The sequence below is a fragment of the Panthera onca genome, chromosome F2, assembly GCF_046562875.1.
Source record: "Panthera onca isolate mPanOnc1 chromosome F2, mPanOnc1 haplotype 2, whole genome shotgun sequence".
Classification (NCBI taxonomy): Eukaryota; Metazoa; Chordata; class Mammalia; order Carnivora; family Felidae; genus Panthera; species Panthera onca.
In genome coordinates this window covers 78,822,280-78,849,983 of record NC_138356.1, presented here as the reverse complement: position 1 = coordinate 78,849,983, position 27,704 = coordinate 78,822,280, and the positions used below count along the sequence as shown (strand labels likewise).

Sequence of the window (27,704 nt, the reverse complement as noted above, 5' to 3'; positions counted from 1 at the left end):
GACGTCTAGCCTTGGCGGCCGGCCCAGGTGGACGTGAGCTGGTGCTTCTAGACTGAGGGCTCCTGGCCCCGCAGGCCAGCACGGCAGCTGGTTGCCCAAGAGAGGACAGTGGGCATCATGGGAAGTGCCATGCCCGGTCTTGGTCTGGTTTTTCTAAACGTTCCTTCTGGGAGCCAGACATTGAGGTACAACCGATGTGACCAAATCAGCCCGGAGTCAGGAGGCCTCTGTGGGTTGTGCTGCCTGCAAGCTGTGCAGGGGGCCCAGGGCTAACGTTCTTCCCTCTCCTTCGGATGCCCCAAACGGAAGGAACCTGGAAGGCTGGTCAGACCCCCAGCCGTGCTCCGTTTAGGGACGGGAAAGCCAAGGTGTCCAATGGGTCAGCCACTGAAGAGGCAGAATTCCCCACCGGTGTGCCTGGCCCTTGGGCTCGGTTTTGCCTTTGGTTTAAAGAGGCACAATGGGGTCCAGGCCCTCGCAGCTGGCCGTGTGGGCACTGCAGACCCCGGCTTCGGCCAGGACTCAGTGGGGCTCTTTCTGGTGGGCTGTGCTTCTGGGTCTTTCCGCCGCCCAGGTGCGCGGAGACCAGGCGCTGGCATTCTGCATTCTCTTCCCTAATGTGGGTATTTTGTTTCTACTTCCCCCTTCTAGGGAGAGCCTGGTGCCATGGGGCCCCCTGGCCGGGAAGGGTCGCCAGGAAAAGATGTGAGTGTGGGTGTCCTGTGGGGCCCGGCTGGGCCTGTGGAAGGGGTAGAGAGAGTGGAAAGTGTGCATCCCTGAGGGCTCTGGAGGTTGGTGCCTGTGGAGGCTTGCATAGGCAGATGCTCGGAACTGTCCAGTGATGTCTCTCACCTGCCGGCCCCTGGGGTCCTCCTTGGAGTCCTGAGGAGGCCCTGGGGGTCTGGGTTTCCAGCCTCAACAGTTGGGGCCTGTGCCACCCCGTAGCTAAGGAGGCTTTGCTGAATCGATCTTTCGTACCTGTTAGTATCAGTGGTGGCATTTTGGGTCCGTCCTCACATGGGCTTGAACTTCAGTATCTCCCAGATTATCTCTCCAGCCCGGCTGCTCCGCAGTCTAATGAACCCACCATCATGGCCACCACTAACATGTGCTGTGTGGCATTTAAATTTTTTTTTAATGTTTATTTATTTTTTAGAGAGGGACAGAGTGTGAATGGGGAAGGGGCAGAGAGAGAGGCACAGAATCCGAAGCAGGCTCCAGACTCTGAGCTGCCAGCACAGAGCCCGATGTGGGACTCGAACTCATGAACCTCAAGATCATGACCTGAGCCAAAGTCGGACACTCAGCCAACTGAGCCACCCAGGCACCCTTCTCATGGACTTTTTGATCTTGGGATCAGGGCAGGGCAAGATATCTTTTACCCTAGTCCTACCGATAGAAAACCTGAGACCCAGAGAGGTCCAGGGACTGACTGGTGGTCGCACAGGCTGTCAGAGGTGGGAGGAGGTGGCCTGGGTGGGAGGCGGCCTGGGTCAGCTCTGCGTGCCCCTGGGGGACCAGACCTCATACATGACACATGTGGGAGGTCTGACATGTGTGGCTGCAACTTGGCCTCCTGGGAGTGGTTATTTGCTCAGGAGCATGGGCACAGGGTCCATGTCCAAGGGGTCCAAGAGGTCCAAGGGGGTCTCATGCCCACCCTTTATATCCGTCAGGATCTGCATTTAAATCCTGGGGAAGTGCACCCCACCCATGGCTCTTGATGCACATTGTCTTCTTGAGTGACCTGTTCCATGAGATCATAGAGCTAGAAGGGCCTTAGAGGACCAGCCAGGCTCCCATGTTTCTCCTCAGGAGCAGAACTGGCTTTACAAAGCCAGTCTAGTGTAAGCAGCACCCTGTCGTGCAGCTAAAAGCAGAACAGCTGCATTGACCCCGGGCGGGGCCCTCTCCCAAGCCCTGACCCCGGAGGCACCTCTCAAGGCCAAAGAGCAGCTTGAAAATCCATTCCCTCTCAGTACAACTTATAGCCAGTTGCATGGAAGGAGCTCCCCAGGCAGGAGTGTGGCTGAGCTTAGCTCCCCTGGCAGGTCAGGGAGCAGCTGGGACGGGAGCCTAGGATGCCAGACCAGGGGGCAAGTGCTTTCTCCCTCCTTCTCAACTATAGGACTCTCTTCGTTTTAGAGCTCCATTTTCTAGAGTGTTTGAGTCTGCTCGGTAGGGAGCATGGCCGAGCTTCTGTGTTTTCATTCATAACATGGCAGAGAATGACAGCCACGCCACGAGGCTGCTTGGAAGACCAGGTGGTGGCTCACCACCACGTTGCACCCTGGAAGGCACTGTGTGCACGGGCAGCGTTTTTCCTACTGTGGCAGCAGAAGCAGGAGTGAGTTCAGTCACCGTCCAGTGAGTCAGGGACAGACGTCCAAGATGGCTTCTCTTCAATGGCTGCCTCCCTTAGTTCAAAATGGCGCTAGCAGAAATCGCTGTGGGATCGGGTGGACGGTGTCTGAGCAAGTAAATAAATAAACCAGGTTCACGCATTTACCCATCTACATGAAATGAGTTCGTCCATGCTTGGAATCACTGGAGATCGGTGATGAAGGGTCTGAACAGTTAAGTTGGGTCTCTTGGGGAACGTGATGAAGTTTGGCCCACATTTGAAACTGTGTCTCCATTATCTGCATGCATCCCCTTTGTGATAACGTGACCCCTCTCTGTTTCAGGGTGACACTGGACCCACAGGGCCACAGGGTCCCCCAGGACTAAGGGGCCCACCGGTGAGTGTTACTCTCCTCTATGTTTGCCTGTTAGCCCAGTGACATTTGGTTGACTCATCCTGGTACAGCCCTGTGTGTTGTTTAGAATTGACAGTATTATAGGGGTGCCTGGGTGGCTCAGTCGGTTAAGCGTCTGATGTCGGCTCGGATCATGATCTCGTGGTTTGTGAGTTCGAGCCCCGCGTCAGGCTCTGTACTGACAGCTTGTAGTCTGGAGCCTGCTTTGGATTCTGTGTCTTGCTCTCTCTCTCTGCCCCTCCCCTGCACATGCTCTGTCTGGCTCTCTCTCAGGAGATGAATAAATGTTAAAAACAAATGGCAGTATATCCTAGAATTTGGAAATAGCTACTGCCCTAAGCCCCACTAGTGCCCTACTACATGTACCCTAGGCTATTTTCTGGGACCTCGTGGCATGGCAGGGCCCTGTAGGACTTCCCTTAGGTCATTCTAGTGTGTGATGCATGATCTGTGTATTAGTTTGCTGGGGCTGTCGTAGCAAAGAACCACAAATTTAGTGGCTTCAACAACAAATTTATTGTCTCACAATTCTGGAGGCTAGATGTCCAAGAAATTTCCTGTCTTACTATTCCAGAAGCTAGAAGTCTAAGATCAAGATGTGGACAGGCTTGGTTGCTTCTGAGGGCTGTGAGGAAGAATCTGGTCTGTTCCCCTCACTTAGCTTCTGGAGATTTCCTGGCAAGCTCTGTTGTTCCCTGGCTTGTACAACATGACCCTGATCTCTGCCTCCGTCTTCACATGGCATTGTCCCTGCGGGCATGTCTCGATGTCCAAATGTGCCCCTTTTCTAAGAACACTAGTGGTATTGGGTTGGGACCCGCCCTGCTCCAGCATGACCTCATCAAACTAATTACATCTGCAGTGACTTTGTTTCCAAATGAGGTCCTGTGCAGAAATGGCACAGTTGTGACCCATGCTAATGATAGAAGGAATCATACAGAATCCAAATTAAAAGAAGATTCTCTTTTCACCCCACCTCTACACTCCAGAGGGAGCCACTGATAATAGCATTTTGTGTTTATTTTAAAATGTCTTGGGGCGCCTGGGTGGCTCAGTCGGTTAAGCGTCCGACTTCAGCCAGGTCGCGATCTCGCGGTCCGTGAGTTCGAGCCCCGCATCGGGCTCTGGGCTGATGGCTCGGAGCCTGGAGCCTGTTTCCGATTCTGTGTCTCCCTCTCTCTCTGCCCCTCCCCCGTTCATGCTCTGTCTCTCTCTGTCCCAAAAATAAATAAAAAACGTTGAAAAAAAAAATAAAAAAAAAAAAATAAAAAAAAAATAAAATGTCTTCAGTGCACCTATAAGCATGTAGATAGAATGCACATCTGTTACACGACACTTTATCTTTGCAGTTTGCTTCTTTGCATGGTGTATGTGTGCGTGTGTAAATTTTGGATGAGTATGGAGTAGATGAGTGAATAGCCTGTAGCATAGGTATACGTGGGCTTCCTGGGTCCCGGTTACACAGCTGGTAAGAGCTGTAGACAAGACTTAAACCCAAGACTTTCTGACACCAAATCCAATGCTCTGCACCTACCACGGCCATGGCCATGTTCTTTGTCTTCAGAATCCTACCGGACGCACCTGGGACAGGTCTTAGGCATTTGAATGCCACATCTTTTTGGAACTCACCAAGGGGCGCCTCTTTCTTGCCTGGTGGGGCCACAGTGACTCACATCCCCCTTTCTACACTAAGTCTGAAGCCCGGGGGATGCAAAGTGGCCAGGTGCCTCCCACGCCCAGTCCTGGATCCCCTGCGTCTGAGGAAAGGCATGAAGGACAGCTGTCAGACCAGGATGCGGGCAGCTCAGTGAGCCCTACTATTCTAGGTGTTTCAGCAGTGAGACACATGTCCCCTGTGTGCAGTGATGGATACATCATGTGCTGGGGGACTGGCCACAGGGTGACACCAATGCTCAGGAGCAGGGCATTTGGTGCTTTGGGGATTTCCATCCCAGCCCTGACTTCATATTTTCAGATCACTGTCTGACCGTGTTCTTCTCCTCTTTTTGGAACATGGCATTTGCTCATCCAACAGCATGCACTGGGTTAGGGAGCTGAGCTGTCCACCCCCCGCCCACCATTGGTGGTGTCAACCTGCAGATCCTGGGGGCATCAGCACCATCCCTATATGCAGGGACCAGGAGGCTGACACCCGGCAGGTCTCCTCACCAGGGACACTTAGTCCCTAGGGATTGGGATGCCCAGCCCCTTTACTCTTTATGTATGCATACAGACCAGAAACAGATACTCAGTACAGCTGTGGTGTTAAACTTTCGTATGGGATGAGGAGAAAATGTCCGAATAGGCCACGGGGCAGGAATGTAAGGGCAGAAAGATGGAGAAACCCTGCTCTGGAGCCCCAGGCACCCGCTGGGGCCCCTTCGGGCCATCCTGAAGCTTCCACACCCAAGCTCTGGAGTTAAGCTTGCATCTTGTTTTACAGACTGGGTGAGTCCATAGAAGGATCACCCCCAACCCCTCTGGTCCTGCTTCTTTATCTGTAAAGTGAAGGGAAGTTGTGAGATCCAGTAGTTAAATTAGTAAAGTTCTGGAACAGTGTCCAGCCCTCGGAACATTCCCAGCACTGGCCCCCTCCAGGGTCTCCTGGCACAAAGTGGCATTCTGTACATCCTTGATGAATGCCAGTGTGTTGAGGAGCATGGAAGAGGGAAAGGAAAGCAGCATGTGGGGAAGAGCGAGTACTCTGGGACAGGTGTGGGGAGGGGAGATGCTGACAGCAGGCCCCGGGGGAGGATGCCAAGGGCCTTACACCCACATGCAGGAGATGGGCCTTGGCCCGGAAGCCCCGAGGTCCCCAGAGGTGGCTTTGTGTTTTTCTAATGTGCCACCATCAGTGCTGAGTGGCCATCACAGGGACTCCGTAACCAACAATAAACCACTAGAGTTTGCCAAATACTTAGTTGAACGCATTAGAGGAGGTTCTAGGTTATCCCTCTGATAACCTCTTTCTCACTCAACTGGAATCGATCGGCCTTCCTGAGTGAAGGGAAGATTCCTCGCAACCTCAGCAGGTTCATACAACCTTGAACCAGACACGGAGTGGTTATGGAGAGCTTCCAGGAAATACTGGCAGTCCCAGTGTTGGGGACACATGGGAATTTACCTATTCGCTCTCTGGAATCCTACGAGGCCGGGGCTCTGACTGTCCCTGCTCCCAGATGAGAAACACAGGCAGAGAGGTCAAGTCACTCACCATAGATCACACAGCAGGGAAATAGCAGAGCCAGGATTTGGACTCAGGCAGTCTGATTCAAGAGACTGCAGCTGAAGATCTACCTGGGCCTGTGTGTGCCACATTTCCTTCTCAGAAAGATCACCCTGGTGGGAGGTGCGCAGAACAGGAGTTTGGAGCATAGAGGAGGGGCTGTGGTTTCCAAGACAAGTGGGGCATGAGGAGTGGCCTACAGCCCAGGAGGGAGCCAGGTCCCAGCCCCTCCCGGCCCCCAGCGCCCTGACAGGTGACAGGTGGCTGCCCTGAGCCGCCCCTCCTGAGTACATCCGCCTGTGTTGGCACCGATGATAATGTGTCTTGGCCCTTATCCTCTCTGCAAACCAGAGGGAGGAGGAGGAGAGAGATAATTACCATAGGGATGAGCCAAAGCACATATTTTTAGAAAAACGCAGATGGGTTGGTGGGTGGGCGGAGGGAGGTGCCGGGAGGAGCCACCACATCACATTCCCTGGAGGGGTCCTGTGCAGATCCTGGGCTTTCTCTGTGCCTCGGCTTCCTCATCTGTGATACAGGGATAAAGATATCCACCCTTCAGGCTTCCTGGAAGGATCATGTGAGCTGTGCCACATGAATCATCCGTGGTCACATGGGCACTTCTTAGGCATAAGATGTGAACCCTATTTAATCATGATCACCAGCAGGTCGTGTCTTTCATGAGACACAGGGCTGGGCTCCGAGCTTCCTGGGTTCCAATCCCAGCCCCTTCACTTCTGTCTTGGGCAGGTTGTATAGCCATTCCGTGACTCAGTTTCCCCATTTGTAGAATGGCAATGTTTGTATCTGTTGTGCGCAGCGAGTGACTGCGTGCAAAGTCCAGTGTGTAGGACATTGGCTCAGACAGCGTTAGCTTCTTTTTACTATAACATGTTTCCCTGAAGCTGACTCACTGGTGGATGCATGCTTCACAGATTATAGGATGTTAGCACCTTTTGGTTACAGGATCAACGGAGAGTGGTTTCCTGGGATGTTCTTCGTGCATTCATTCCACAGAGTATCTCCTGTGTGTCTGGCACTGTGCTAGATGCCAGGCATAGAGAGGGGCAAGACACACACTATTCTTTGGGCTGCTCCCAGCAGGGAAGAGAGACACATAAAGACACAGCCATCTGGTGGGGGAGGTCCCGAGACGGAGGAGAGTGGTGGGCAGAGGCAGTGACCAACCCAGCCTGCTGAAGCCAAGCTGTGAACTTCAGCCTTAATAGGAATTTGTCTGGTCCTCAACGGCATAGCTAGAAGAATTCTTAAACTTTCTGACTTTTGCACTACCAATGTATTTATCACAATTTTGGGTGTGCACAAAATACCCAACTCAGAGCATGCAAAATCATTTGGGTCAGTCCTGGATTCTGGAATGAGCAGACCTTCAATTTAGTGGCTCCACGATTGTGCGCAGCCATTTTTCCTGCCTGTGTCAGTATCATCATCTCTTGGATATAACTGTGCCCCTAGTGGAACAGTAGAATGCAGTTAGCACCTGGACAAGCACCCTAAGCTGAGAACAGCACTGCCGTGTTCTGAGCACTCTTGTGTTCTTCCTTAAGACAGCCTCTGAGCTGAAGGATGGATGGATGGATGGTGGTGGGTGAGTGGAGGTGTGGGTGGATGGATGGGTGGATGGATGGTGGGTGGATGGATGGAAGATGGGTGGATAGGTGGATGCATGGGTGGGTGGATGGGTGGATGGATGGATGGATGGATAGATGAATGGGTGGGTAGGTGGATGGGTGGGTGGGTGGATGGGTGGGTGGGTGGATGGGTGGGTGGATGGATGGATGGGTTGGTGGGTGGTTGGATGGATGGATGGATGGATGGATGGATGGATGGATGGGTAGGTGGATGGGCGGATGGATGGATGGATGGATGGATGGATGGATGGATGGATGTGTGGATGGATGGATGGGTAGGTGGATGGGTGGGTAGGTGGATGGGTGGATGGGTAGGTGGGTAGATGGGTGGATGGATGGTTGGGTGGGTGGATGGGTGGGTGGGTGGATGGATATATGGATGGATGGATGGATGGATGGATGGATGGATGGATGGGTAGGTGGATGGGTAGATGGATGGATGGATGGATGGATGGATGGATGGATGGATGTGTGGATGGATGGATGGGTAGGTGGATGGGTGGGTAGGTGGATGGGTGGATGGGTAGGTGGGTAGATGGGTGGATGGATGGGTGGATGGATGGTTGGGTGGGTGGATGGGTGGGTGGGTGGATGGATATATGGATAGATGGATGGATGGATGGATGGATGGATGGATGGATGGATGGGTAGGTGGATAGGTGGGTAGGTGGATGGGTGAATGGGTGGATGGGTGGGTGGGTGGGTGGGTAGATGGGTGGATGGATGAGGTCATGATTATTTATTACACCTGTTCTGTGGGCAGCACTCACCAACCTAGGCTTTATCATGCCCACAAACTCATTTACAATATTATGAGTGAGGTGTTATAAGCTCCTTTTATAAGTTGAGAGCTATCCTCTGAATAATGATGTGGCTTACTGAGAGCCAGGCTGGCCTGCATGACAGCTCTCCATATGAGATCGGGTTCTCCACATCCAGCAGTCTCTCTGTTCCACTGTCCTGTTCCTCGATGTCCTGGTAGATTATTACTTGTGTTTCTTCCACCAGGGTAAGAATGGATCACCGGGATCTCCAGGAGACCCTGGCCCTGCAGGAAGCCCTGTGAGTACTCCCGCGGCTATAAGGTGGCATCAGGGCCAGCTTTGCAAGGGGCATGGCTTTCACATCACAGATTGCCTATTCTCTACCCCTAGAAGCATCAGTGGGAAAATACGGTATTTGAATGATAGAAATAGGCTGGAAGTGAGAGGCTCCAAGAAGGACCCCTTTCAAAGTCTAAAATGCATGTGATTATGCACTTGGTTCTCTGTACCAGTCATACAAAGGTACAAGCCTATTAGGACTAAAGAAGCGTGTAATAAGGTTGCACTCTAGACGCTGCATATTTTTAGAGGATGGAGGAACAGGGTCAGGCCTACCAACCGTTACCCGAGTAAGGACAGGGTAAGTGTGTTATGTGGGGATAGGTATGGGACAGATTGTCTGAAGGGGTTATTCCTAGTGGTAAGGAGGTGGGGGCTGGGGAGGGCAGGAAGAAACAATGGGTGGGATCCGTGGGTAGTGGAAGGAGCATCCAGGTCACCGGATTTGGGATTAGGTCTAGTAGATGGGGAGACATGCTGGAGAAAATGGTTCTCTGATGGATTCAGGGGTCAGATGAGTCAAATCCTTTCCACAAGTCTCCTCCCAGCCTAGCCTTCTTGTAACCACCACCCCACCTGCCCCGGGCTTGGTGAGTCAAGCAACAGTTGTGCTGGACAGTGGGCAGACCAGTTGGCTGGCTAACTGTCGTCATTGTGGAAATGAGAGTGGCCCGTCCGTCCTGGTTTGCCAGGAGCCTCCCTGGTTTTAGCCCAGAGAATCCTGCATCCTGGGAACCTCATCATGCTCGGGCAAACCGGGCATCTGGTCACCCCAGTGGAGACTCATCTTTCTGTTAGACCTGGGACAGCTGCACTAGAAGAACTTAAACTCCTTAGCGAATGGAATGACTGATGTTCCTCAGAAGCTGTGGTGTGAGGCTTGTCACTGCTGGTGAGACGAGATGGAACTGGGCCATGAGTCTGGCTTCATGCCTGGCACAGAGCTGGCCCCAGAAGAGCTGACTCACATGTGGCTACCCGGAAGGGCTGGAACTGAAAGAGTCCCCAAAACTGCTCCCCAGAGGCGATCCTACCAAACCAGGAGCCTCGCTGTGCTATTGGGAATAAGTGTACTAAGGGCGGCTTGGAGGGGCCACACACACACACACACACACACACACACACACACACACACACACAGCAGAGTGTTTTTGTTAAATTTTTCTCCCATTTTGCTTCTGTTGCTTTGATTGGGAGGAGATGTTTCTTGTCTTGCCCCAGCCTCAACAACGCTGTCAGGACACAGGGTAGCCTCCCGACTGGCTGCCTTCCCATACCGGAAAGGGCCATTCTTCTCTTTGTTGACCCCTCAGAACACATTGGGTTACGAGGCTTCTGAGTCTCCTCGGGTCTGCACTTGACCTTGCAGCGTTGATATCTGTCCTCCCTCTGCAGGGCCAGAAGGGGAACAAAGGAGACCACGGCAGCCCGGGACTCCCCGGCTTTCTGGGTCCCCGGGGGCCTCAGGTAAGCAGAGAACTCCCTGGAGGGCCAGGTGCCCAGCTCTGGTAGGAGTTTCCACCCACTGTGTCTTCAGGTCCTCCCGCTCAGGTTGTGTCACGGTCACGTCATGGTGCCAAGGTGGCAGTGTGCATTGGCTGAAACAGGCACTCACGTGTCACCTGCGTGGGAGTCTCAGTTCCACCACCGGACCTTGGGCTGCTCTCATAGCCTCTGTGCCTTAGTGTCCTCATTATTCCAGTGGGGATGTAAGAGCATACACCTGCGAACATTAGGTGAGGTGATGGGTGCACAGAGCCCAGCAGCGGTGCCCAGCCCAGGGCATCCGCTGCGTAGGTATAGACTGCTTTAATGGTGGTTGGGCTGGGGTGGTGGTGCTGTAACGTTCCTAAAACTTCAAGGACCATTAGAAACCATGTTAAAGGTGGTTGAATTTGGGCTGCAGGGTCAGAACATGTAGGTATTTTTTTTGAGGCCACGTGGTCAGTCCGTGCCCCAGCTGGACCTTGAGTCCAGGCCTCCTGACTAGAAGGTGTGATACAGGGATGCCGTCCGGTGATCTTTGCCAGGTCTCTGGGCAGAAGAATGCTGAGGCATCCAAACATTTCCAGCCGGGTTCCTGGTGCGTCCCACATGCCACGGTCCACGCCGTGGGCTGCCAGCCGCGGCATGAGGGTGGTATGTCCCATGCAGGAGTAGGAAGCTTACCCATGTTCCTGTCCGCCCCCTCCGATTTAATCCTGGCCCCCAAGGATGCCCCTACCGCCCAGCTAGCCCAGCCACTCCCGTGGCCACTCCTCTTTTGCCCATTTCTACCATGTAGCCCAAGCCCTTCCATGGCTGCATCCACTGATTTTTACTTGAGGCCATTCACTCTGTTGCCCAACTGTTAATGGTCCAAGCTGCCTCCCCGATCCCCTTCCTGACCCCCTGGGAGGCATGCCGCTGCCAGGCACCCGTTCTTCTAGACTTGCAACCCTGGTTCTTTCAAGTCATGATGATAGCAGAGTAAATTTTGCAAGGTACAGCCTCTGCTCGCATTATGCAGATGGAGAAACTGAGGCACAGAGTTCTGAGAACTCGAGAAAATTATAAGGAGACTGTCCAAGCTCACAAAGCCAGTTACGTGGAGCAGCCAGGATTGGAACCCAGACTGCTCGCTCTAGAGCCCAGTGTGTGTCTGGTGGCTTATTTTACACTCTGAGCCCACTTCTCAGGAGGATCCCCTACCACAGCTGGACACTCTGTAAAACCCATATCCCGGACGCCCTCTTGGTGGAGTCCCAGCCATCCTGTTGATGGGGAGCCCAGAACCGGTGGCTCCCCTTGCCACTCTGGGGCGGTTTGTGCCTCCTCCCGCCCTCGCCGACTAGAGAACCCTATCAGAGGTGTCCTTGGTCGGCTGGACCATTGATTGTCGTCTTTGCTGGAACATGACTTGGGTGAAAGTGTCTGCTTTGCAGACAATGTGCTGACGCTGCAGAGCCTGCTGATACCTTGTTCTGTCTTGTAGGGGGAGCCAGGCGAGAAGGGCGTCCCAGGCAAGGAGGCAAGTATTGAGTGCACCGCCTCCCCTTGGCCGCACTTCCCTGTGGGGGACGCTGGAGCGGCTTCGGCTTCGTGGGCAGTGACACACACAGGCTCGTGGCGCCCGGCTGGGTCCCGCGCTCACTTCAGTGCCCCGCTGTCGCTGTGTAGATCCTATCTAGTTGTGCACGGGGACCCACCCATTCGGCAGCCGGTCCGGGGTGCCTCTTTCGCTTACATGTCTCTGTGTCCAGTGTCAGTAAATCCTATCGGTTGCAAGTTCGAAATGCCACCACTCTGTCCGGTTCTCCCCATGCCTTCTGCAAGGACTCCAGTCCAGGCTGCCACCATCTCCTGCCTGGACGATCGCAGTGACCACCCACCGGCCCCCCCCCCCCGTGTCCAGCCGTCCAGCCTTTGCCCTCCCCGCCCCCACAGCCACCTCCCGCCCGCAGCCCCTTTGCAGAGCACACACAGGACCATGTCGCCTCCCAGGCTGGCCCCCGCTCCGCCCTCTCCTGCCCTTTCTGGAAGCTAGGTGGCCTGGCTCCACCAGCTCCCCTCTGAGTCTGACCCCCAGGAGCTCTGCCCTTCAGCCCCTCAAACCTGTCAAGTTCTTTGCCAAGGGCTCTCATGCACACCGGGGCCCTTTTCCAGAAGCCCTTACCACGCCCCTCCTCACTCTCCTACTCCTTTGCATGCCTGGTCTTGATGAGCCTGAGGTCTGTGCCGAAATGTTGCCTGTGTGGATTTTTCCTCGGCCACCGGGACACAGTGACACCCCACTGTGCTGTGTCCTAGCACCCTGCTCTGTTGGCCCAGGAGCCCAGCGAAGAGCAGGCGGCAAAAATACGTGATGAGGAACCGAAGACGGAAGGAACACAGAGAAAGGAGTTTCTACAGCTGCTGGCGTGTCCATTTCCCAGCCCGCGCACGCTCTGCGTGGGGGACAGCCATGTTCACTCTGAGCCTGAGGGTTCCTCTCCTAGCTCAGGGAGGGAGGCAGGCAGCTTCCTTAAAGCCAGATCGAACGGCTTAGTGTGTCGCAGCCTCTGCCTCCGCCCGAGCCGTGCTGTCCACTCATGGGCATGGTGCTTGCTCTCCGATCCCTGTTTCTTCCTGCTGCCTAGATCGAGCGCAGGGGAAACGGCCCCAGCTCGCACTTCAGAGCTGCTCCGCGACTCTCTCTGGCTCCCTGTTGCCTATGGGAATGAGTCCGGCCTCTGAGCAGGCCCTGAGTTCTGCCCTGAGCCGACCCCACGCTCTCTCCAGTGTGAGCTCCTGCCTCCTCTGCCCTGTGCACGCCACGGCCCCAGTCCTGTCTCCAAGGCTTAGTCTTCACTCCTCCCTCCACCTACAGGGCCCGTCCCTATACCTCTGCCTGTTAGGTTTTATGTGTCCTTCAAGGCTCCAAGCCTCCCAACACACAGTCATGCACTTCTCCCGGGGTTCCCGAAGCATCTTTTCGTATTTCTATTAGAGAAATAAATGGGTCTGCCCTGTGTGTAAGCTGTGCCCCCATCTGGCTGTCAGCTGAGCCGCGAGCCCCGTGAGAACAGGGCTGTGACTTGCTCTTCTCTCTGCACAAGTCGAGGGCTACAGGTGCACCCGCGTGCCGGGGCTGACGTGACAGGTGTGACCCCATCTCAGAGGAGCTGCGGAGTATTCTACTTCCTTCCTTCTCTGCAGACCCCTTCTGTCCCTGCAGCAGGAGACAGGGCATGAGCCCCGGGCCGACTGCCCCCTGCTTCAAGCCCTGGAGTTTGTATTCTTGAACGGAGTGCACACCAGGGTTTGCAGGGACACGGTGGAGTCCGGAGGTGGATAAGCACAGGACCTGCCTTCCAAGTGCTTGTGGTCCCAGGGGAACGCCCCCTGTCACCTCATGTGGGGACAGTGGCAGTTAAGCGTCAGCTGGTGACAAGGGAACCCATGCATGCGGGCGGACACTGGCCGGAGGGCTTTGCAAGGGAGGCGGCAGAGGGGCTGGGGGCAAAGTGGGGTAGAGAGAGATCCCAGCCGCAGAGGGTCACAGAAGCAAGGAGGGAGTGTCCTAGCAGTGAGGACCACGAGGCTGTGTACCCCACCACTGGCCCCAAAGTGACTGCCCTCCCGGAGGGGTGTGGGGTCCCTACCTAAGTGCTGGGCGATCAGGGAGGGCTTCTTGGAGGGGAGGCTTGAAGGCCATGTGGGATTTATCCTAGAAAGAGGGATAGTGATTGGTCAGCTTGGCCACCACACCATTACCCTGGACTGCATGGCTGAGAAAGACATTTCTCATGGTTCTGGTGGCCGGGAAGTCCAGGATCAGGGTTGTTGACAGATTCCCTAATTACACCAGCTGGCTACCTGGTCCCTGTGCCCATTTCCCCATTTCCATCATGGGGCCACCCTCGCGACCTTATCTAAACCTAAATAGCTCGTGGAGGCCCCACCTGCTAATCACACTGGGGATTATGGCTTCAGCATATAAATGGGGGGGAGGGGGCACAGACCTTGTGAGCATGGCAGAGGGGGGTATGCTGCAGGCAGCAGGAAGATGGGCTGCAGGGGCCAGGAGGCAGCGGGACCACATGCTCCCTGCGGTGGGCAGTCACAGAAGTTCTTTGGATCAGCGGGAGGCAGGGCAGCCCGGCCACAGGGGCAGTGAGCACTTACAGAAGCCCACATCCTGCAGGGCCTCCTGGGCGTGTTTGGTGAGAGGGTCTGTCCCAGAAAAGGGCAGAGGAGGAATCCTAAAGGTGCCGGGCAGGGGCTGGTGCTGTCGGTGCCTCGTGGGTCTCGGCAGGAGCGGAGGAGGGAAGGAAGTTATACCTACAAAGTCTGGACAGAGAGGGGCTCTTGGGGGGGGCTGCTGACTTCCCCGGCACCCCTTGTGCTCAGCACAGGGTTGCCAGTGGGTGGCCCTGCTTAAGTGACCCTCGTCCTTTGGACTCATTGCAGGGCACCCCCGGGAAGCCTGGAGAGCCAGGACCCAAAGGAGAAAGGGTAAGTGAGGGAGGTAGTTACTGAATGTGACCTTTGCAAGGGGGCACGGGGACCTTGTCCAAGGTGGTCAGCCAACAACAGCCAAGCCTGGAGAGCTTGCCGGCCCACTGCCCCCTGGAAAATCCCTGGCCCACAAAGAGATTGTTGTAGTGAATGTTGTTATTTTTCCTTTCCTTTTTTTTTTTTTTTTGGGATGTTATTTTAAGGAGTAAAATCATCACAATTACAAATTCAAACGCAAGTGTTCTGAGACTTTGACAGATTTCCCTCTCACCCCGGACGAGAGCCTGTGTGCATGACGTGCTCAGCTCCCAAAGTGCCAATTTTCCAGGAGCCAGATTTGTCACTGGAGGTGACAAGGGAACAGATTTTCCCATAATGAGTCGCCTTGGTGCTACCCTCACAAAGCCTCTCTTTCCATTTCATTCCTCCAAAAAACAACAGGGAAAGTTTTTTTGGGTTTGGTTGTGGGTTTTTGTTGTTGTTGTTGTTGTTGTTGTTGTTTGGGTTTTTTTTTTTTTTCACCAGAAATGCCAGTGTGGGAAGGAGGTGTTTTCGTACTCATGACAACTTCTGTCCTCTTTAGAGGAATCAAACATCTCATTTGCCCACAGCCCTCCGTTTGGTCAGCAGTCACACTGTCACACTGTTGCACGATGTGGATGTTGCACCCCACACCCCACCCCCGGCTTGTTTTCCATGGTCCTGCAGAGAATTTATCACTGCTTTCTTTGCAGTTTGGATAGGTGAGGAGTTGGGTTTCTCCTGTAGGCTGGAGGAGACAGAACGATAGCAGCTGAGAATGTCAGAGACTGAACCCCCACTGGATCTCTCTCCCTCCGTCCATCCGAGCGACTGGATTCCTCTGTGCTATGGCTGTTGGTTCCTAAGGATGGGAGCAGGGAACGCGGCTGTGGCTGAGGAGGCATTGACAGTCCCCCACACCAGTGTCATACAAGTGTCCCCGGGACCTAAGGCTGCCAGGGGTGGCCTGAGATTTGGCTGGCAGCCAGGGAGTTCAGACCGCAAATCTCTTCTCTGATACCTAATCAATAAATGGAGAATTGCCTTCTCCCTGTTAAGTGGTTGAGTGGAACATTGCCAATCCTTTGCCCTCCTGGGAACGTTTGAAATCTGGGACGAGTCCTCCCCCTGCAAAGTGATATTGAGACATTTAATGAATAGGAAATGCTGTACCGCAGCTGGGATATGGCCTTGGCATTCAGGTGCACGAAGCCCTGGGACTCTCACTGACCCCTGATCGCCAACCCGACAACATCCCCATGAAATGCATCATGCCCTTAAGTCAGGCCTGCCCCTCGGATCTGGCTGAATTAATTTGAAATTCACCGTTCTTTTGTTACTGTTGAAAAAGCATTAGGGACATATAGTTAACCATTGCAAATTACAAAAACGTGGCTGCAGTGAAAAGCAGTGTCTTTTATGGCCCCCGTCCCCTTTCCCAGGGTCCATCACTGGACATTTTCTTTCATGTTCCAGCCCTGTGGGTATGTGTGTGATAAATACGCATCTGCCTTTCGTTAACCCCCTGGAACATATCAGACTTTGTCCATCATTTGGCTCTTTTGTTTCTCATTGGAGCATCCATGTTGGAGATAGTTTTGTACCTGTAGTCTTCTTTTCCTTGGCTCTGGGCCACGTCCATAGCCACGTCCCATTTCCAGCTGCCATCTTGCTCCCCCTCTTTCCCTGTGTTGCTTCCTGCAGCAGTGGAGTCCTGGTAAACCCTGAGCTCGTCAAAGTGGCCACCTATTTTCAGACACACCAACATGCGGGACTTGCTGGTCAGACCCACACTTGCACGTGGGCAGAGGACTGGATGGTCCCGTGGTCGCCATGGCTCCCAAATCACCGATCCAGGGCTTCGAAGTCTGGGTCAGGGATGGGGAGCAGAGCGTCCCGGTCAGTGTCATCCCATGTGGGCCCAGCAAAACTGAGAATAGCAGGAAGTCACCTGCAAGTGGGGCTCCTCCATCTAAAGAGTAGCTGTGTCTGTGCGGCTGACAGCAGACCAGCGGAAGTGGCCCGTACCCCCGGGAGTCAGGCTCAACAGGCAGATGGAACCACACGCACTGTGATTGGAAATCAGATCTCTCCTCTTGTCCTCTGCAGACTACCTGTGTGACTGAGACAGGTGGCTTTGTCTCTGGAGCCCGTGTCCTTACCGTGTCCTTACCTGAGACACAGGCGTGCGAGGACTGAGGTCTCCCGTCCAGCGCCCCAGGATGGGGGATGAGGGAGCCCCCTACAGCTGCACACGCCTGTCTGTGCTGGGTATACCTGCCAGTCCTCTGCTCACTGACATGCTTCTTCCCTCTAGGGAGACCCCGGGAACAAAGGTGACAAAGGACCCCCTGGTGGGAAGGGCCAGCCTGGGGACCCTGGAATCCCTGGTCACAAAGGCCACACAGGCCTGATGGGCCCCCAAGGACCACCTGGGGAGAATGGACTGGCCGGGCCCCCAGGGCCTCCAGGACAGCCAGGATTTCCGGGACTGAGGGTAAGGATGCTGATGTTGCCTTACACTTGGGAGATGCTGGTGAGGTGTGTGACCATCAGAGGGACCAGGTTCTAGATCCGCCCCCCCCATCTGGGCCTGCCCGTCCCTGCCGAAGGTGGGAAGGAGACAGTCTCCTGACTGGTTTGTTGTGATGATTAAGTGAGATAGTGTGCACAGTGCAGGGAGTGCTGGAGAGTATAGTCCCTCTCCTCCTCCACCCTCTGCTCCATGCAGTGAGTTCTCAGGCCTGACTCCTTCAGGCTCTGGCACCAGTCTTCCCCGGGACCCAGTGTAAAAGTCGACTAAAAAGCGCACCAGCTCTTAGCCATATGAGCATCCCCACGGGATGCGGAGGGCTTGCCGATCCGGCCGATGCCTGGTCTGTCATTCCTCTTTTCTCCCTATCTGGGGCACTCACTTCCCTTCTGGGTCTTACTTTTCCCAAACATGAAAGGACAGGCTTATTTAGAGCAGTGTTTTTTCTTGAAACACGTTTTATTCTAGTGGCAGAACTCTCGTTTTACACAAACCTGTACCATGAGCACACATGGGCTACAGAGAAAAAAAAGCAGAGCTACCTGGTGTAAGTGGTTGTGGGGGGAGGTGGGTTCCTGGTCGAGGTGACCTCACCTTCCCCTCTCTGCAGCCCTGTGGTCCCCTGGGGGCCCTCCTGTCCTCAGAGCACAGGCTCAGGTGACCTCCAGTGTCCCTGCCAGCTCTGACCCTCTATGGTTCTGTCACTGCCCGGTGGTCTGGGGCAGCCAGAAGCTGGGCTCTCAGTCAAGTCCAGGAGGGGGACTGCAGGGCACGGGGGGCGGCGGGGGGAAGCTTCCAAAGCCCTTGCTGAATACTCCTGGTCCTGCTGCCCTGCGTAGCAATGGAAGTCCTGGGACCGGCATATAAGATTGACCAGGAAAGAACACCAAGAATATGAAGTGGAATCCAAGTCATGGTCCTACTGGGCACCTCCATGCCAGGTGCTGGGGCTGCAGATACGAGTGCAGGGAGACCCTCGCCCTGAGGGTGGACACTGCCCTGATCCAGCGGGCATGGTGTGAGGACTGCTCTTACAGATTCCTCTAAGAATCACATGTCACCCTGTGAGCCCAGGGTGTGCTCTGCTCCCCTGGCCCATAGACTCAGCTTCTTTGAACCCAAATCAGGATTGTCAGGCACGTGGGTAGGGCCAAGGTGAACAGAGCAAGGAAAACCAGACCCAAGAGTGGCCAAGCGACTGGTGAGGGAAATTGAATATGAATCCATGCAGGAGGCAGCCCGCGGGCTGGTCTGGAAGTAGACGGGACTTTGGCAGGGAGAGATTTGGGGCCAGAACCTCTCAGGTCTGGTGCTGGGGAGATGGCTTCTGCAGAAGACGTTCCAGATAAGGAGCGGGAAGGACAGAGAGAGAGAGTGCCAGCAGAGGCCTCGGGTGACTGTACAAGATGGGAGGAGGCCGCCTGCGTGGCCAAGGGAAAGGGAGCCAGTTCTGGGAGTGATAAGGGTTGGACCAGGAAAACGTGCTACGCGTTGTCTGTGCCTCCTGGATTCCGGAGCCACCAGGGGTCTGGGTGGCAGGAGTTCACGGGGAAGGTAAGTAACCCCACCTCCCGTCCCTTCCAGGGGGAGTCTCCTTCCATGGACACCCTGCGGCGGCTCATCCAAGAAGAGCTTGAGAAACAGCTGGAAAGTGAGTAGCTGACCACGGCTGGCCACGTAAAGGCCTCTTGAGGGTCCGGGAAGCAGTCCCTCCTTCACCCTTCAGGACCTCTGCAACCCGGTTTGGAAAAGGCTCTAGGAGAGCAGCTCACATGTAGAAACCATGCAGAAACCAGAGGAACACCGTGCAGGCCCTAGACCCACAGACCCCTCTCAGAGCCTGGCTTTACCTCGCTTTAACGCCTCTCGTGAGGGAAACTCACCACCCACAGAACCAGCTCTACCACCGTCGGCCATACATCCTGTGCGTTCGGTCCCGAAGGGAGCAGGGACACACAGTGCTTTCAAGGCACTAGACTCCTTTTAATCCTACCGTAGTGGACTTATTGTGAAATCCCAGTCTTGCATGAGCCCGGCACACAGCAGGTGCTCCGGGAGGGAGCAAGGTCGGAAGCTAGTAGTAGTAATGCCAGCCTGCGGGGCCTGCCGTAGGTCAGGTGGTGTCCTAAGCACTCACAGGGTAACTCACGGAAGCCTCCCAAAGGTCAGGAAGCATGTTTGATCGTTAGGAGCGGAGATGCTGAGTAACTTACCAGAAGCGGAACATCTGGTAAGCGTCTGAGCTGTGCAGGCAGCCTTTGCTGCAAAATCCCTTCTCTTAAGCACCACCTTCTCCCACTTGCCTCTGTCCTGGAAGCTGTTAGGAGAGGAAAGTCGTTGACAACCTATGATAGGGAAGGTCAGACATCTATAACTCTTCCCAGACCCAGATGGATGAAACAGGAAGGCATATTCGTTCACATGCTCGTGTGTCAGAGAGTTACTTGCGCCCAGCATATGTCAGACTCTGGGTTGGGTGTGGGGACAGGGCGTTGGACGAGATGCTGCCCATCCCAGGCCACACAGAGTATCCGGGCGAGCATGGTCCCTCTCCCCACGCAGGGGAGCCAAACACGATTACCTGGGGCAGATGGCAGGGGACGGGGCTTTGGGTGGGGCCGTGGGTTCCAGAAAGGAACCCAGTGTGACCACTGGGCAGGTCACATCCTGAGGTCTCCCATGTGGGCATCTCTGAGCTCTGCTTTCTGGGTGTTAGATTTACCAGTGGCAGAACTGGCCTCTGCCCTTGGGGAGTTTCCAGCCCAAGAACAGAGACAAGACCTATTTGGGAAAAGTTCAGGTGGAGCATCTCCTGGGCAGAGTCCTTTCTTCCAAACAGCCTTTTGAAGAGGAAGCGTCAAGTCCACTTTAAGGATGAGGAGATCAAGGCTCAGAGAACTTAAGCCCGTTCGCTCGGGTCTCAGACCAGACCGTGCCCCACCTGCCACCTCGTGTGCTGTGGGAGGACAGTGGGCTGTGGGAAGACGGTCCCAGGGCTCTCAGAAGACCCCGATTCCGCCCTGGTTTTACCACCCAAATGCCGGGGGCTCGGGTGACCCCCCCCCCAGCCTCTCTGGGTTCTGTCACCCACCTGCAAGAAGAAGGGCTCAGGCCTGACCATGTTTGACTCTCTCAGTGGCCATCAGATGGGCACTGTGTCCCCACTGCGGTGGAAAGCCGTTAGACCTCTGTTTTTGTTTTTGCTTTGTTTCTAACATTTATTCATTTTTGAGAGACAGAGCATGAGCAGGGGAGGGGCAGAGAGAAAGGAAGACACAGAATCTGAAGCAGGCTCCAGTCTCTGAGCCTGTCAGCACAGAACCTGACATGGGGCTCAAACTCACAGAGCACGAGATCATGACCTGAGCGGAAGTTGGACACTTAACCAACTGAGCTACCCAGGCGCTCCCCTCTGGGTTTTTTGTTTTTGTTTTTTTTTTAACCAATTCTGTAATCTTAACATTTTAAACATGTAAGGATCCTAGACAACATCACGTCCAGCCCTTCAGTTTATCGATGAGAAATTTACTCGGATAAGTCACTAAATCGCTTAAGTGGCTTTGTGTGAGCCACTTAAGTCCCACCGCCAGCCTCCATTTCCCCAGCTGACAATTATTACAACTCCACCTGCTGTGGGGACTGTCAGCACTGGCAGTCCCGCCCTGTTCGGAGACACCAGCGTCCCCAGAGCACAGTCTTAATGCCTTACATCTTGTCCCCATCCTCACACCCAGCTGGTGGGGTAGGTGTTACTTCATTGCTTCCATTTTCCTAACAAGGACGAGCAGGCTCAGAGAGGTCAGGTAGCTTGCCCGAGGCCCAGAGCCCGTGTTGGCTGCACTGCTATGTGCTGGCTTATGTTGTTGGCCTTCTGTCCTTGTCTCCTTGGTTCTGAACTTCATGGTGAATTGCCAGCTCATGTTCTGTCCATCACCCTCCGTCCTGAACATCTCTGTTCTCCCTCCTCTGCAGCCAAACTTGCCTACCTCCTGGCCCAGAGGCCCCCGGCACAGATGAAGTCCTCTCAAGGCAGACCTGGGCCCCCGGGGCCCCCTGGAAAAGATGGGCTTCCAGGAAGGGCAGGCCCCATGGGCGAGCCAGGGCGGCCCGGACAGGGGGGTCTGGAAGGGCCGTCTGGACCAATAGGTCCCAAAGGTGAGTGGGGACCCTGAGGAGCCGTGCTTCACGTGGAGGAGGGCTGGGAAGGAACCGCACTCCGGCCAAATGTGCTTAATCTATCCCCTCTCCTCCCCCTGCAGCTCGGTAACACCCTGGGTTTGGGCATCACGTAATATTTTCATACTTGACATTTTTGGAAAATTATGCTCCCGCCAGGAAGATCGAACCGGCTCCCTCCCAACTTCCTTGTTGTCTCCTTCTCCCCTGCTCTAGCTGCAGGGGGTATTGCAAAATGCCCTCTTGCCCCCTCCCAGGGTAGAGCTAACTGAGGTGAGAACTGCAGTCTCCAGGCACATGGGGCGTTGGACACCAGCTTTAGAATTGAACAAAGTGGCTTGGAGCTGTGGCTTGAAAGGCTGCTACCTCTCCTGCTCTCAGACAGAAATCTCATCTGGGCATGGGCCCTCTGGACAGCAGCAGGTCTCTCCTCCAGGGGGTGGCACCTGTCCCCCTTAGTGCATGGGGGCAAGCCAGCTGGAACGCACTCTCTTTGCAGGCAGGCAGGTGGGAAAGCAAGAGGGAGAACCAAAGCCAGACCATCAACCTGATGATTCACTGCTCTCTGGGGAGGGGTGAGCACGAGGTGGAGGAGGGGTGGGCGGGGGGTGCAAAAAACACAGGATTTCTGTTGCCACTGGGGTATAGCGACATGGATGCCCCTAACATCCTCCTCTTTCCACCTGCCAGTTCCTTACTAATTCTTCATTCGTTCGTTCGTTCATTCATTCATTCATTCATTCCCTATAATGTTTCTCCTACTGAAAAGTCTTTTTGTTAAATTTGTGTTCAAGTCCTATCTCTTTGGGTTCATAAAACAAAATACATGAGATAAAGTCAACAAGAAAGCACATAGCATAGAAAACATCAGACTCTGACAGAAGACACACCAAATGTGGTAAATTACAACAATAAATAAGAACGGTCTCAAGTCTCCATGAACTAGCAAAATATTTTTAGTTTGCAAAAGAAAATATGTTGCATAAAGACATTTCTGGAAACAACACAGCAAAAAAAAAAAAATGAATGATGAAAAAAAAAGTTGAGAGCGTATAATCAAATCTGTACAGTATTAACTCAAATATAATCTTGAGTTTCCTCCCAGGGGGAAGGGACCCCCCCTCTTCTGAACTTCTGTTGTGCTTGTAAATTGCTATGATGGTCCTTAACACATTCTGCTTCCTTTAGAATGTTCTCTGTACCCTGTTTCATCTTTTACTGGATTTCAAGCTTCGTGAGGGTAGATCTGTGTTAGCAAATGCCTGTAGGGTCCAGAGTATTGGGTTTGTTTACTGTTATCACCCAGTTCCTACAGGTTCAGGTGAAACGCTGTTACAACACAAGGCAGGGCAGGCATGCTCAAGTGGATGTAGGTGGACGTGTGCCTGCATAGGAGAGGGATGCGCGCAGGGGCCCCAATGGGCGTGTATATACAGAGAGGGCGTGCAGCTGCATGGACCCATGTATATATAGGGCGTGTGGCTGTGTACATCCGGGTGCTGGTGTTTGAGTGAGTCCTTATGTGTATACGAATGTACGTATATATTTGCCACAATATGCGCAATGCGCCTACATGTGTACGTAATTGGGCAGATATGTGCGTGAACACGTTTTATGTGTAGCTGAGGGTGCATTCGAAAGCGAGTGTATGTGAGTGAGCGTGGGGGAGTTTGGAGTCCCAAGTGTGGAGCGCGTGAGAGCGAGGGGGGCTGGGGCGGAAGGCTGCAGCAGCCGTGGGCTGACCCCGCACCTGCTGCACGGTGCGGCTCCCTGCCTGTGCCCTCGTCACGGGTCTCCACCACCTAAGGTGCGTGTTTCTCCCACAGGTGAGCGAGGAGCCAAAGGAGACCCGGGTGCACCTGGAGTTGGCCTCCGAGGGGAGATGGGGCCGCCGGGCATCCCAGGTAGGGAGAGCGCCCGGAGTCCGGGGTGGGTGGCCGGTAGCCCTCCACCACGGAGGGAGACGCCCCGGCTCCCCAGGGACGTCTGCAGAGAGAGGCCGGGTTCAACAGAGAGGGGACAGGAACGCTGATTTGTTTTTATGAGATCTTTCTAAAAGCCCAGCTTCTTGCTGAAAAAACTGTAGTATATCCCATGAGTTTTTGAGGCTTATCGTATGAAACGACCCTGAAGAAAACGGAGTTGGGGTTACAAAGCCCGGGCAGCACCGGGAACCGCGAGCCCCCTTAATCCTTCCCAGTGCGCGTGAACTCCTCCTGCTGCCTCACTATGAACACATGATGTTAATTTTGCTCACGGCAGCATTTTCTAAACTCGCTGGCACGTGTTGCCACCCCATTACCAACTCTCAGAATGTACTTTGGGGCCAACCGGCAGGATGGGCAGCAGGCCCAGCTTGCCGGGGGGTCTGCCTTCCTGGGACACGGGGCTTGCCGTTTGACGACCTGGACAGCTCGGCCGTCCCGCTCAGTGGCCGCGTGGGGAGATCTCTGCCGCACGGCAGCGTCGTGGCCCGAGATGAGAGGTATCCGTAGAAGGTGGCAGAAATGAGACTGAATTCTTGCCGAAATCCACCTCGCCCAAGTTCCCGTTTTTATTCACATCTAGTTTACACGCTCACCCGAGGTCATTTCTGAATATGAGGCCCACAGGTAATTTTAATTTTAGTATTTAGTATTTAGGTCTTCTCGATTTTCCGAATTTCCTGCACTGGACATGTGTTGCCACTCTCATTAGAGAAGACAACTGAAAATACATCGTCAGCCTTAATTGTTGACAGCTTGCCTACTTTCCAATAGCTCATAATATTAAGAATAGTTTTTAAATAAGGCAATTCCAAATAAAGATCAAAAGGCAGAGCAGAGACCGTTTAGAAAGGGGAAATAATTGTACCAGCGTGAGGTTGAGATAATGACTGTACTCAAGTGGTCCTGGCTGAAGGCGTTAATGACACTTCTGGTCTTAAGCTTGGTCTAGGCAGGGCTATAGACTAAATACCTACTCCCAAGGCATTCATGAATTTTAGAGATCATGAAATGTCTAAAGATCTATTTAAGGGGAAAATCTACTTTCTGTCTCATTTATAGGAAGACTCAGGTTTTCTAACATGATGACTTAGGAGATAATAGGATTAGCTATAACACTTAGCAGTGAGCTTCCCAGTGGCCAAAGCAAAAAGGGAGATAGGCTGATTATTTGTGAAATTATAATGCTTAACACACAGAAGAATAGAACTTGTGCCATAGGTAATATTTCTGAGCCTAAGTTTTGGGCTGTCAGTTAGTTGCATCCTATTTATGTTTTCTTGGACCATGACTTACAGAATAGGTTAATATAGTCCAAATATGCCGCTCACATTTAACCTACAGATGAAGCCCAGAAACTGCAGAATATCTGGGACAAGTTGGATCCTGGGTAATAGATACTGGGAATTGGGGATGATGGTTAACTAGGAGGGATGACAATTGAGATTCATCTCCTAGAACCACGCAAGAGCATAGAAAGCCGTGTTTCTCATCCGCCTCATGTCCCTGCCCCCCATCCACCCTTCTCTTCCTCTCCAGCAGCACCCTGATTGCTGCCCCAGTCCAAACAAAGCCACCCCCTGTCCTGCATATTCAGGTGGCCCTGCTTTGTGGTGTCCACATGGATTACTCTACCCCAGGCGACTTCTCAGCCCATGGGGCATTTTCTCTGGGCATGTTTCTTGTCCTTGGTTCACACTGAATGGAAGCAGTGGGAGCAGGGCTCGTGAGCCCCAGAAGGGTCCTGAACACCTTCTGTTTCTTTCTCTCCTTGGACCAGGTCAGCCCGGGGAACCTGGCTATGCTAAAGATGGGCTCCCCGGGGCCCCCGGCCCTCAAGGGGAGACGGGACCAGCGGGACACCCTGGCCCCCCAGGCCCGCCGGGGCCCCCTGGCCAGTGTGACCCCTCCCAGTGTGCCTACTTCGCCAGCCTCGCTGCCCGGCCAGGGAATGTGAAGGGCCCCTAGAAGATTCCGGAATGCCAGGAGGTGGCACTGAATTTCTGAAACTTGAACTCAAAGCCTGATAAGAAGCCAGAGGTCTTGAAACATTACAGTCACGTGTTTTCTTTTCTCTTTTTCTTTTTTTTGTCTTGCTTTTATCATTTGTTTTGTCTTATTTTCTTGAAAGACCTCAACATTATTAAAACCAAGAGATGCTGCCGGTCGGTCAGATTATTATTAATATTATTATTGTTTATTATTATTATTATTATTGTTATTATTATTTCATGTAATGATGCTCCACGAGTTTTCCCCTCTCCTCCGAAGCTGGGAGAACTTGATTGTGGGGCAGCGGGTTGTTTCTGGGTTCTTCCGACAGCCCCCGTCTGGAGTGGACCCGCCCATCTTGAGGAGACTCTTGGTGCTATGACACCCTGACCAGACATTTGCCAGATTTACCTCTTTCCTCACAAGGAAACTAGGAAAGTTACGGCAGTGGGCTTCCCTTCTCCGCCATGCCCGGGAGAGACACGTGAAGCAGGAGGAGAAAGAGCGTGCAGACATGAAGGATGTTCTCCCCTCCCGCGGGGAAGTGCACTTGGAGACCACAGGCTCGGTCCTTAGGGAGCAGACACGGCCACCTCAGTGCTTCAGGCTCGAGGACACAAAATCACGGCACTTGACTTGGCAAAGGCTCCTTGGGATCCTGTGTGGGGGCCGAAGACCGGAAAGCCGATGTGAAGCCGTGGACGGGACTCCTTCCGGCTCCTCAGTGTTGGTTCCACTCACTTGAATTGTAAAGTAAGGGGGTCCGGTGGCCACTGCCGTGATTTCCAGACGGTGGGCTGGCCGGGGGTGGGACATCTGTGCCTCCAGGGTTCTGCCTCGGAAATAAAGCGCATTGTGTGTGTGTGTGTGTGTGTGTGTGTGTGTGTGTACCTGACAGGTGCTCAATAAATCTGAGTTTCCTCTTCGGCCCTGCATGACAATTCTGTTCTTATGTCCGGTGTCCGCCTGCCTGTGAACCAAACCCCTTAAGGCCTGAGATGAATCATTGTGTTCTGGGGGGCGGCAGGGGGACTGGGGCCAGGCCACCTGCCGATGCACAAGAGGGTGGGTGAGGGTGCGTGAGCCAGCTCCGGGGCGATGCACCGTCATACCCCCCATTGGGGCAGCCCTGTTTTGTCCATTTTGGCGGAAGCCTTTTCCATGTGCCCATCCGTGCAGGGTCACAGTGAGGAGGGGACACAGCCAGGGGGAAGGCTGGTTTCGGCAAAACTCGGGGCATCATCCTGCCCTTCCAAGAGCCAGCTGATTCACCGTGGTCTGAGAATTACTCGTCCAGCACAAGTTCATGTCTTAACTGATTGGTTAATTGATCCATCCATTCATCCCTTCGATCACCCAGGCAGTCACCACTCGCAGACTAACATATGCTTGTCAAGCACTTCCTTTTTATCACGTCTGTGCCACATGCTTCCGATCTGGGAACCTGAGGAGTTGGAAGGTTCCATGCATGAAGAAGTATATTGCACTGATTTTAAAATAAGGTCCGCAGCTGCCCTTGTCCAGTTGGTTGGTGCTGAGTCTGGGGGTGGATGGGGAGCGGGGTCCAAGGGCAGCCGGGTGCAGTGCCTGTCCCTGCACACAGACACCCCCTACCTGAGCCATTTTCACGTTCGCCTGCTCAGTTCATCCTGACAGCCATGTAAGTAAGACACAAGGCCTGGAGGGGACAATGTCAGCAACCTTAGACATCCTCTCATCCAGCGACTTAAACGTTTTTGACCATGATCCACGGCAAGAAGTACAGTTTCTTTGTGACTCAGAGAGTGCGTATGTAAATACAGAACAGGAAACATTGGGTGATTTGACATTTATCCTGACCACACACGACGCCCCGTAACATTTACTCTTCTATTTTATTTATTTTTTTTTAAATGGTCATCACAGTCCACTAACTAGATGTCATGACTCACCAATGGGCTGCGACCTACAGTTTGAAAACTGATGCTCTCATTTAGAGGGAGACTGAGGCATGGAGAGGACCTGTGGCAGGCCCCAGAGCCTCGGTTGAATGCGATTATCTGAAGCCCTGCACATTTTCTCTCTGCACATTTCATTTTGCTCCTGTATTTTACGCCTTTCATCCATGCCTGAGAATGGAACTAGAAGGGTTTTTTCTCCCACGGGAGAATGACCTTGGTTAAGACCAAAGGCTGCTCTGATCATTGGGGTTCTAGGACACTCGAGGGGGATGGCAAGAAGGGCCTGAGCTTTCCTCTTCCGGGGATCTCTAGGACATTCAGCTCCCCAGTGTGGCTTG

The 27,704-nt window shown here is 53.8% G+C and overlaps 1 protein-coding gene across 1 annotated transcript in view; it reads left to right on the top strand.

Annotated features, from left to right (window-relative positions):
• Positions 1–26,367, top strand: part of COL22A1 (collagen type XXII alpha 1 chain) — a 259,389-nt gene extending 233,022 nt beyond the window's left edge. Inside the window, exons 54-64 of the mRNA XM_078441921.2 lie at positions 652–705; positions 2,688–2,741; positions 8,646–8,699; positions 10,136–10,207; positions 11,715–11,750; positions 14,672–14,716; positions 17,058–17,237; positions 18,858–18,924; positions 21,246–21,428; positions 23,276–23,353; positions 25,215–26,367. Of these exons, the coding sequence (XP_078298047.2) occupies positions 652–705; positions 2,688–2,741; positions 8,646–8,699; positions 10,136–10,207; positions 11,715–11,750; positions 14,672–14,716; positions 17,058–17,237; positions 18,858–18,924; positions 21,246–21,428; positions 23,276–23,353; positions 25,215–25,402 (1,011 nt within the window). The 3' untranslated portion in view covers positions 25,403–26,367. The remainder of the gene's footprint in view (positions 1–651; positions 706–2,687; positions 2,742–8,645; positions 8,700–10,135; positions 10,208–11,714; positions 11,751–14,671; positions 14,717–17,057; positions 17,238–18,857; positions 18,925–21,245; positions 21,429–23,275; positions 23,354–25,214) is intronic.
• The last annotated feature ends 1,337 nt before the right edge of the window (positions 26,368–27,704 follow it).